Source organism: Salvelinus sp. IW2-2015, unplaced genomic scaffold (assembly GCF_002910315.2).
Source record: "Salvelinus sp. IW2-2015 unplaced genomic scaffold, ASM291031v2 Un_scaffold3433, whole genome shotgun sequence".
Classification (NCBI taxonomy): Eukaryota; Metazoa; Chordata; class Actinopteri; order Salmoniformes; family Salmonidae; genus Salvelinus; species Salvelinus sp. IW2-2015.
The window spans coordinates 39,152-50,944 of NW_019944713.1; the positions used below are offsets into that span (position 1 = coordinate 39,152).

The window sequence follows — 11,793 nt, forward strand, 5'->3', positions numbered from 1 at the left end:
GGACACAGGGACAGAGTAGGACAGGTGGGTGTTTGGAAACAGGGACAGAGTATGACAGGCAGGTGTTTGGAGACAGGGACAGAGTAGGACAGGCAAGTGTTAGGACACAGGGACAGAGTAGGACAGGCAAGTGTTTGGACACATGGACAGAGTAGGACAGGTGAGTGTTTGGACACATGGAGCAGAGTAGGACAGGCAAGTGTTAGGACACAGGGACAGAGTAGGACATGTGAGTGTTTGGACACAGGGACAGAGTAGGACAGGTGGTGTTAGGACACAGGGACAGAGTAGGACAGGTGAGTGTTAGGACAAAGGGACAGAGTAGGACAGGTGAGTGTTAGGACACAGATACAGAGTAGGACAGGTTGGTGTTAGGACACAGGGACAGAGTAGGACAGGTAGTCTGATGGTTAGTAGTTATGGTCTGATGGGTAGTTATGGTCTGAGGGTTAGTTATGGTCTGAGGGGTAGTTATGGTCTGAGGGTTAGTAGTTATGGTCTGATGGTTAGTAGTTATGGTCTGATGGTTAGTTATGGTCTGATGGTTAGTTATGGTCTGAGGGTTAGTTATGGTCTGAGGGTTAGTTATGGTCTGATGGTTAGTAGTTATGGTCTGATGGTTAGTAGTTATGGTCTGATGGTTAGTTATGGTCTGTTGGTTAGTTATGGTCTGTTGGTTAGTTATGGTCTGATGGTTAGTTATTGTCTGATGTTAGTTATGGTCTGAGGGTTAGTTATGGTCTGAGGGTTAGTTATGGTCTGATGGTTAGTTATGGTCTGTTGGTTAGTAGTTATGGTCTGATGGTTAGTAGTTATGGTCTGATGGTTAGTTATGGTCTGTTGGTTAGTTATGGTCTGATGGTTAGTTATTGTCTGATGTTAGTTATGGTCTGATGGCTAGTTATTGAACCAAGAAGACACAAAGCATCATTCACACTAAAATACTCAGTGGCTGTTTCAACATGATCATCAACACACACTCCACACTAAGATAAACACTCCACACTAAGATAAACACTCCACACTAAGATAAACACTCCAAACTAAGATAAACACTCCACACTAAGATACACTCCCTCTCTCACCTCCCTGCTGAGTCTTGACCTGCAGTACGTCCGAGGGGGGTCCGTCCCCTACAGAGGTGAACCCCAGCACCCTGAGGCTGTAGGTGATATCAGTGGTCAGACCGGAGATGGTGGTCAGCCTGCTGTCGTCAGTGTTGTGTTTCTGCCAGCCACTCAGAGGGTCGTTCATGTCTGAACTGTAGTACACACGGTACCTGGTGACAGTTACAAATCAGTCATTACGTTCAACATTTGACAAACCAACAGTGGAAAGAACCTGTACCTATTGGGATGTTTTTATACATGTGATATGATAAGACAAGATAGTACTTTATTAAATAGTGTCAGTATTTCTTAATTATTTGTATATTTGTTTGATTGTTGTATATCTTTTTTAGTTAGAAAATAACTATCATACCTTATACTGTATACAGTGACTTCAGAAAGTATTCACACCCCTTGACTTTTTCCACATTTTGTTGTGTTACAACCTGAATTTAAAATCGATTAAATGTGGATTTTGTGTCACTGGCCTACACACAATACCCCATCATGACATCACAATACCCCATCATATCATCACAATACCCCATCATGACATCACAATACCCCATCATGACATCACAATACCCCATCATGACATCACAATACCCCATCATTCATCACAATACCCCATCATGACATCACAATACCCCATCATGACATCACAATACCCCATCATGACATCACAATACCCCATCATGACATCAAAATACCCCATCATGACATCACAATACCCCATCATGTCAAACTGGAATTATGTATTTAGAAAAAGAAAAAAAAATGAAACGCTGAAATGTCTTGAGTGAAAATGTGCTTAAACAAGTCACATAATAAGTTGCATGAACTCGCTGTGTATGAAATAGTGTTTAACATGATTTTTGAATGACTATCACGTCTCTGTATCCCACACATACAATTATCTGTAAGGTCCCTCAGTCGAGCAGTGAATTTCAAACACAGATTCAACCATAAAGACCAGGGAGGTTTTCCAATGCTTTGCAAATGGCACCTATTGGTAGATGGGTAAAAAAATAATAAAAAAAATAACAGATTTTGACTATTCCTTTGAGCATGGTAAAGTTATTAATTACATTTTGGATGGTGTATCAATACACCCAGTCACTACAAAGATACAGGAGTCCGGAGAGGAATGAAGGAACGTAGTTACTCCACAATACTAACCTAATTGACAGAGTGAAAAGAAGGAAGCCTGTACAGAATACAAAATATTCTAAAACATACATCCTGTTTGCAGCAAGGCACTAAAGTAACACTGCAAAAAATGTGGCAAAACAATTAACTTTTTGTCCTGAATACAATGTGTTATGTTTGGGGTAAATCCAATACAACACATTACTGAGTACCACTCTTCATATTTTCAAGCATTGTGGTGGCTGCATCATGTTAAGGGTATGCTTGTCATCAGCAATGACTAGGGAGTTTTTTTAGGATAAAAAAATTAACTGAATTGAGCTAAGCACAGGCACCTGGTTCAGTCTGCTTTCCACCAGACACTGGGATATTGATTCACATTTCAGCAGGACAATAAGCTAAAACACAAGGCCAAATCTACACTGGACTTACTTACCAAGAAGACAGTGAATGTTCCTGAGTGGTCGCGTTACAGTTTTGACTGAAATCTGATTGAAAATCTCTGACATTGACCTGAAAATGGTTGTCTAGCAATGATCAACAACCAATTTGACAGAGCTTGAAGAATTTTGTAAAGAATAAATGGCCAAATGTTACAGAATCCAGGTGTGGAAAGCTCTTAGAGACTTACCCAGAAAGACTCTCAGCTGTAATCGCTGCCAAAAGTGATTCTAACATGTAATTGTTTTTCTTCATTTTCAATACATTTGTAAACATTTCTAAAAACATGTTTTGACTTGGTCGTTATGAGATATTGTGTGTAGATTGGTGATGGCAACATCAATTGAATCCATTCTGAATTCAGGCTGTAACACAACACAATGTGGAATAGGTCAAGGGGTATGAATACTTTCTGAAGGCACTGTGTGTATGACATTTTGCTTATAAATGACTTGTGAAACATCTATCACTAAGCCTTCATAAGACATAGCCTGTGTCCTAAATGGCACATAGGACTCAAAAAGTAGTTCACGATATAGGGATTAGGGTGTCATTTGGCACACAGACATATTCACATGCTATGAAGTGTCTAGGAATCCTTCATTAAGCCTTCATAAGACATATTCATATTCATCATACCCTCTGATCTGTCCGTTAGGTTCCTCGGGCGGTTCCCATTGGACCAGCATGGTGGAAGCAGACAGCATGCGGACCTGGACAGCCAGAGGGGGTGAAGAGGGAGCCCGTTCCCCCGTACGGGTCTCGACCGGGTCAGAGGGCGGCCCGCGCCCAATGTTGTTCACCGCCATCACACGGAACTCGTATTCCGAGTAGGGGCTGAGCCCGCCGATGCTGTAACGAGTGGTAGCTACTCCATCCACCTACAATATCATCACGTGGTTATTTAGCAGACATTTACATCCCAAAGATACTTACAGAACAATCTCGGGCGTTTCTACTTTTTGAACCATGTTTAGAGCTGCAAAACTCCAGTAATTGTCCCCAACATTCCCATGTTTGCCAGAAATCCCGGGGTTTGTTAGTTTCCCAGAATCAAGAGGGAAAAGCATCTGGAATTCTCTTAACCAGGATTTCAGAAAGACCTGGGAATGTTGGGTAAAGTGACCAGGATGTTGCAACGCTAAGCATGTTGTAACCCAGCGAGCCGCTAGAACACACCTCCTGGAAGCCTGCGTCGGTGGCTTTAGCCCGGTACTGGATCATGAAGAAGGACACAGGTTCAGGGTTCCCAGAGTCCCAGATTAGGGTCACACTGGTGGCTGTGGTCTCAGTCACTATGAGAGAGGTGGGGGGCTTGGGGAGGGCTGGAGGAGGAGAGAGAGAGAGAGAGAGAGAGAGAGAGAGAGAGAGAGAGAGAGTAGAGAAAGAGAAAGAGAGAGAGAGAGAGAGAAGGGGAAGAAGAGAGAGAGAGAGGAGAGGAGAGACGAGAGAGAGAGAGAGAGAGAGAGGAAGAGAAAAGAAGAGAGGAGAGGGAAGACACAGGAGAGAGATAGAGAAGACCGCAGAGAGAGAAGACCGATAGCGAGAGAGAAGAGAAGGAAGAGAGAGAGAGAGAGGAGAGAGAGAGGGAGACAGAGATACCAGAGAGATGAGAGAGAGATAGAGAGAGAGAGGGGAGGCAAGATGAGAGAAAGAGAGAGAAGAAGAGAGAGAGAAGAGAAGAGAGAGAGAGCTGAAAGAGCGAGAGAGAGGTGAGAGAGAGAGCAGCGAGAGAGAGAGACACAAGATTTGAGCGAGGAGAGGAGAGAGAGAGAGAGAGGAGAGAGAGAGAGAGAGAGAGAGAGAGAAGAAGAGATGTAGAGAGAGAGATGAAGAGATGAGAGAGGAGACCTGGCAGGAAGAGAGAGGAGAGAGTAGAGAGAGAGAGAAGAAGCGAGGATGGATGATGTTTTGTTACATGAAATAAATCAAGGCGATCTTTCAGGTCTGGATAAGATGTGTTCTAAGATGACAGATGATTGAATTGCCGACTTAACCCCATAACTCCGAAAAAAGGAACAATATATTAAAAAAAAGACTGGTTTCATGGACTATTAAATTCAAGTAATGGATATGCTATATTCACCTCCAAAATCTCCTCAAGTCCGCGCCAGAATAAAACTATCTTGGCAACCACAGGTCAGGATTATTGACTATATACATGACACTGACTCTACCTTCATGACTATAACATGACACTGCCATTAACTTCCTGACTAATATACAAGACAAACTGACATTCTACTTCCTGAACTTTATACACGACACTGTGGGGGACATCTACTTGTCCTTACTAATAACTACAATGACACACTGACATTCTACTTCCTGAACTATATACAAGACACTGGCGACATTCTACTTCCTGACTATAATACAAGACAGCTGACTTCTATTCCTGATTTATACATGGACACTGACATTCTGCTTCCTGACTATATGACAGAACACTGACATCTTCTACTTCCTGACTTTTATACATGACAGACATTCTACTTCCTGACTAATATACATGACACTGCGACAATTCTACTTCCTGAACTATATACATAAACTGACATTCTGCTTTACTCTGACTATGATACATGACACTGACATTCTACTTCCTGGACATATACATGAACACTGACATCTACTTCCTGACTATAATACATACACTGACATTCTGGCTTCCTGACTAATATACATCGACACCTGCTGACATTCTCTTCCTGACTATAATCAATCGACACTGAACATTCTGGCTTACTGACTAATACATGATGAACATTCTAACTTCCTGACTATATACATGGACACTGACATTCTACCTCTGACTATATTACATACACTTTGACATTCTACTATCCTGACTAATATACACATGACACTGACATCTACTCCATGACTATATACATGACACCTGACATTCTAACTTCCTGACTAATATACATGACAACTGGACATTCTACTTCCTGACTTATATACAAGACACTGGATATTCTATTACTTCTGACTATCTACATGATACACTGAATTCTAACTTCCTTTCCTGTGACTATATACATTGACACTACATTCTACTTCTGACTAATATACATGACACTGACATTCTATCTTCCTGACTATAGTACATGACCCTGATATTCTACTTCCTCGACCACAAACACTGACAAACTGACATTCTCTCCTTCCTGACTATATACATGACACTGACATTCTAAGTAACTTTCTCACTATATACATGCACTTGGGACATTCTACTTCCTGACTTAATATACAGACCGCTGATTATTCTAACTTCATGACCACCAAAACAACATGACACTGACATTCTCCTTCCGACTATATACAAGACACCTGGGGATATCCTACTTCCTGAAACCACAAACATGTACACTGAATTCTACTTCCTGCATATACATGAACACTATATTCACTTCCTGACTATATACATGACACTTTCCGGGAATATGTCTACTATCCTGACTATATACATTGACACTGGATATCTAACTTCCTGACTATATACATGACACTCGGACATTCTACTTCCTGACATTACATAGACACTGACATTGCTACTTCTGACTATACACATGACACTGACATTCACTACTTCCTGACTATATCATGAACACTGACATTCTACTTCCTTGACTATATTACATGACCCTGAATATTCTACTTCCTGACTATATTAATGACACTGATATTCTACTTCCTGACTAATATTACAATACACTGATATTCTACTTCCTCCTGAACTATATACCATTGACACTGACATTCTACTTTCCTGAACTATATACAATTGACAACTATCGGACATATCTACTTCCTGACTATACACATGAACACTGGACATTCTACTTCTGACTATATTACATACACTGACATTCTACTTCCTGATCTAATATACATGACCCTGATATTCTACTTCCTGACCACAAACATGACCCTGATATTCTACTTCCTGACTATATACATGACACTGATATTCTACTTCCTGACTATATACATGACCCTGACATTCTACTTCCTGACCACAAACATGACCCTGACATTCTACTTCCTGAACACAAACATGACCCTGATATTCTACTTCCTGACCACAAACATGACCCTGACATTCTACTTCCTGACCACAAACATGACCCTGACATTCTCCTATTCCCTATATAATGTCCAATGGGTCCTGTCAGGGATGGTCACATCACACATGAAGACCAAGGATTCCGTTCTGAAAATGTGTCACTGGACATTTGACCAGCAGCCTTTTAATTGACCGGACATGTGATAGAATGTACCAGACCCGTCCGTATACAATTGGGTGCGAAACCTGATGAACTCAATCACTGTTTGCAAAAAAACAGTAATTGTAGGTTCAACGCATGGCTGAGTGTTATATCAGATAACTTTCTTCTTTATCCGCACGGGAAAAAATAAATTTCATGCAATTCAACTACACTTTAAATGACTGGAGAAATTAGTCAAATCTGTTTTAATAGGTCAAATGACAGGGTACTCTGCTGATACTGACAAACAGATCAATAAAAACAACATTGTCCATATAACAGATCTACGAAATGGGGAGAAACAATATGATGTACGTCTAAACCGGAGGAGGAAATGATTGTCCAGAAATAAACTTTAAGTAGCGCAACAATGAAGAAGAGTGACTTTGAGCAGTACTGAGTACCGGTCGATGCTCTCCGCTGCTGACATTAAGATAGGCCCTACTGTTGTTCACTCAAATAACTCAAATACAGTATTTTCATCGTCTTCTCTTCAAAGCGATAGCCATTTGCTATCGAAACAAAGTTTTCCCGAAAGACGTCTACTTTCCACTGACAGTCTCAACTCAACAATCATCTATTTGGTATTTGCAGAACACGCTGTTTAACTCTGCCTTTCCTTCCAACTGTAGACAACGATGGGGGGGGCTGCTTTCCTTCCAACTGTAGACAACGCTGGGGGGGGGGGCTGCCTTTCCTTCCAACTGTAGACACGATGGGGGGCTGCCTTTCCTTCCAACTGTAGACAACGCTGGGGGGGCTGCCTTTCTTCCAACTGTAGGCAACGCCTGGGGGGGGGGGTTGCTTTCCTCCAACTGTAGACAACGCTGGGGGGGCTGCCTTTTCTCCAACTGTAGTCAACGCTGGAGGGGGGAGCTGCCTTTCTTCCAACTGTAGTCAACGCTGGAGGGGGGAGCTGCCTTTCCTTCCAACTGTAGACAACGCTGAGGGGGAGCTGCCTTTCCTTCCAACTGTAGGCAACGCTGGAGGGGAGCTGCCTTTCCTTCCACTGTTAGGCAACGCTGGGGGGGGGCTGCCTTTCCTTCCAACTGTAGACAACGCTGGGGGGGGCTGCCTTTCCTTTCCAACTGTAGGCAACGCTGGGGGGGGCTGCCTTTCCTCCAACTGTAGGCAACGCTGGGGGGCTGCCTTTCCTTCCAACTGTAGGCAACGCTGGGGGGGCTGCTTTTCCACACTGTAGCAACGCGGGGGGGGGGGGCTGCCTTTCCTTCCAACTGTAGTCAACGCTGGGGGGGGCTGCCTTTCCTTCCAACTGTAGACAACGCTGGGGGGGGCTGCCATGTTTCCTTCCAACTGTAGGCAACGCTGGGGGGGCTGCTTCTTCCAACTGTAGGCAACGCTGGGGGGCTGCTTTCTTCGAACTGAGAACGCTGGGGGGGGTGCCTTTCCTTCCAACTGTAGGCAACGCTGGGGGGGGGGCTGCCTTTCCTTCCAACTGTAGGCAACGCTGGGGGGGGGCTGCCTTTCCTTCCAACTGTAGTCCCGCTGGGGGGGGGGGGCTGCTTTCCTTCCAACTGTAGACAACGCTGGGGGGGGCTGCCTTTCCTTCCAACTGTAGCAACGCTGGGGGGGGCTGCTTTCCTTCCAACTGTAGGCAAGCTGGGGGGGGCTGCCTTTCCTTCCAACTGTAGGCAACGCTGGGGGGGGCTGCCTTTCCTTCCAACTGTAGTCAACGCTGGGGGGGGGGCTGCCTTTCCTTCAACTGTAGGCAACGCTGGGGGGGGGGGCTGCCTTCCTTCCAACTGTAGGCAACGCTGGGGGGGGCTGCCTTTCCTTCCAACTGTAGTCACGCTGGGGGGGGCTGCCTTTCCTTCTAACTGTAGACAACGCTGGGGGGGGCTGCCTTTCCTTCCAACTGTAGGCAAGCTGGGGGGGGGCTGCCTTTCCTTCCAACTGTAGTCAACGCTGGGGGGCTGCCTTTCCTTCCAACTGTAGACAACGCTGGGGGGGGGGGGGGGCTGCCTTTCCTTCCAACTGTAGGCAACGCTGGGGGGGGGGCTGCCTTTCCTTCCAACTGTAGTCAACGATGGGGGGGGCTGCCTTTCCTTCCAACTGTAGTCCACGCTGGGGGGGGGGGGCTGCCTTTCCTTCCAACTGTAGGCAACGCTGGGGGGGGCTGCCTTTCTTCCAACTGTAGAAAACGCTGGGGGGGGGGGGGGGCTGCCTTTCCTCCAACTGTAGGCAACGCTGGGGGGGCTGCCTTTCCTTCCAACTGTAGGCAACGCTGGGGGGGCTGCCTTTCCTTCCAACTGTAGGCCCGTGTGGCTCCCGTGTGGCTCAGTTGGTAGAGCATGGCGCTTGCAACGCCAGGGTTGTGGGTTCATTCCCCACGGGGGGACCAGGATGAATATGTATGAACTTTCCAATTTGTAAGTCGCTCTGGATAAGAGCGTCTGCTAAATGACTTAAATGTAATGATGTAAATGTAGGCAACGCTGGGGGGGGGCTGCCTTTCCTTCCAACTGTAGACAACGTGATTTAAATGATCCTCTGTGGCACAAATTATGCTTTTAGCAGCCTATGTTAAATGATTTGATTTATTTATGTACAGACAGGAAGGAGTAGCGCTATATCATTTGGGAAATTGAATTACATTTCCTTAGAGAAAGCTTATCTTCCCCTAGCCTTATGGACCTGCTGCCTGTGAGCCCTGTGTCAATTTACTAGCCCCAATAGTAGAAAAGGTTATCTATTCTATCGGTCAGCTTGTCCAGATAGAAATATCCCAAATAGACTCTAGGATAGCTGTGGGATGATAGATCCCACATTCCTCCAACCAGTAGAACTGGGCTACATACAAATAAAATATTTAAAAAAATAAAATATTTAAAAAAATTAAATATTTAAAAACAATCCATCTTATTTTTCTCTCCTGGAATATTGGCCGTTGTCATTTTTATTTATCGTTTTCCCCACACACCCCTTTTTTTACGGCCAAAAGCCGGCTATTACCGGCTAACGGAAAACCCTGACAGACACATCCACGGCCCAGTCCAGACATATGTTCCGAGCAGACACACAGACACACTCCCAGAACATTGGAGAACTCAGAAAGTCTTATACTTCCAGCACCAATACACAACTACTGTGGGTCCTTCACTTTTAATTTTTAATTTCACTTTTATTTAACCTTTATTTAACAAGGCAAGTCAGTTAAGAATAAATTCTAATTTACAATGACGGCCTACACCGGCCAAACTCGGACGACGCTGGGCCAATTGTGCGCCGCCCTATGGGACTCCCAATCACGGCCGAATGTGATACAGCCTGGATTCGAACCAGGGACTGTAATGACGCCTCTGTGTGTGTATGTGCACATGTGTGTGTGTGTGTGTGTGTGTGTGTGTGTGTGTGTGTGTGTGCCCACACGTTTGTGCATAACTTCATGAGGTAAGCTAAGTTTATCCCCTCCCCAAATCTAAAAGTGAGTCAAACATTTACAATGATGTTTACAACGACCCTTAGTTGGTGAGGCGGTATTGCAGGCAATTGATGACGTGCGCGTCGGTGAGTGTGTGTGAGTGTGTGTGTGAACCCAGATACCCCTGATAGCCAGTTGATCAGATCCCAAGTGCATCAACCATGTTGAAGCAACATGAACGGTGTGGTGGAAACTTAAGACAGCTGGGAAGCTGTTTGATCGGCTCAAACTCCACAACAGTCTGCCATAATGAGTCACACTGCTTTGGGTTTGTCATCAACCAGACTTCCCAGTCATCACAGCTCGTAGGTACGTGAAAGAACACGGTGGTTCCGTCCCAAATTGGACACTATTCCCTATACAGTGCACTACTTTTTACCCCTAGGCCTATACCGTCTCTGATCAAAAGTAGAACACTATGTTGGGATTATGGTGCGATTTGGGATACAAGCCTTTGTCATCACAGCTTGTCGTGTACGTGATAACACACAGTCCGTTCCAGAGCAGATTACTCATCCTGAGATCCTTACAGTCTGGGTACCAAAATGGCATCACAATTCCCTATATTAGTGCACTACTATCAGGGCACAAAGGGAATAGGATTCCATTTGGGGACTCAGACACTTTGTCCTCCACTGACCTAGCCAGCATGTTGTCTTGATTCTAACACACACACACACACACACGCGCGCGCGCCATCAACTGCCTGAAATACGGCCTGACTAACTGAAATACGACCTGACTAACTGAAATACGACCTGACTAACTGACATACGACCTGACTAACTGAAATACGACCTGACTAACTGAAATACGGCCTGACTAACTGAAATACGTAAAGAGAGAGAGAAGGGGGAGTGGGGTGTCAGGGAGGAGGAGGAGGAGGGGAGAGGAGGAAAGAGGAGGTCAGGACAGGGACAGTTCTGTGTGGAATAAACCGTGACATCACCACGCTTGAAAAGAGGAGCAGTGAATTGCAGTTAAGAATGAGAGAATCTTCAATAAGATACTCTGAAATAAGACATCCCTCCCCCAGTAATAAAACATTTAACATTTCAATTCAAATAAACCGTTGCACTTTTCTTTCTAGCTCTGACTTCGCCTTATACACTTCTTGTCAAGTAGAGGGAAAAATGTACTTACTCATGAGACACGGGTTTGCTCACCTGAATGCACTAACTGTATAGTCTCTCTGGACATACAGAGTAATTGCTAACATGACTTAACCATGTACAAATGTCATGTACAATTGAAATCTAACGTCGTGAGGTCTGATAGCTTCTCAATCACGATCCAACAGGTGAGCGTTACCGGGCTAACAAGAGCAGCTAACATCACGATCGCAACCAGGTGAGCCAGCTTAACGCAATCAACA

At 44.7% G+C, this 11,793-nt stretch overlaps 1 protein-coding gene across 1 annotated transcript in view; it reads right to left on the reverse strand.

Moving 5' to 3' along the window:
• LOC112075844 (receptor-type tyrosine-protein phosphatase F) overlaps positions 1 to 11,793 on the reverse strand; it is a 37,986-nt gene that overhangs the window by 24,443 nt on the left and 1,750 nt on the right. Inside the window, exons 2-4 of the mRNA XM_024142773.2 lie at positions 3,879 to 4,024; positions 3,339 to 3,580; positions 1,086 to 1,279 (exon numbers count right to left, since the gene is read on the reverse strand). Of these exons, the coding sequence (XP_023998541.2) occupies positions 1,086 to 1,279; positions 3,339 to 3,580; positions 3,879 to 3,923 (481 nt within the window). The 5' untranslated portion in view covers positions 3,924 to 4,024. The remainder of the gene's footprint in view (positions 1 to 1,085; positions 1,280 to 3,338; positions 3,581 to 3,878; positions 4,025 to 11,793) is intronic.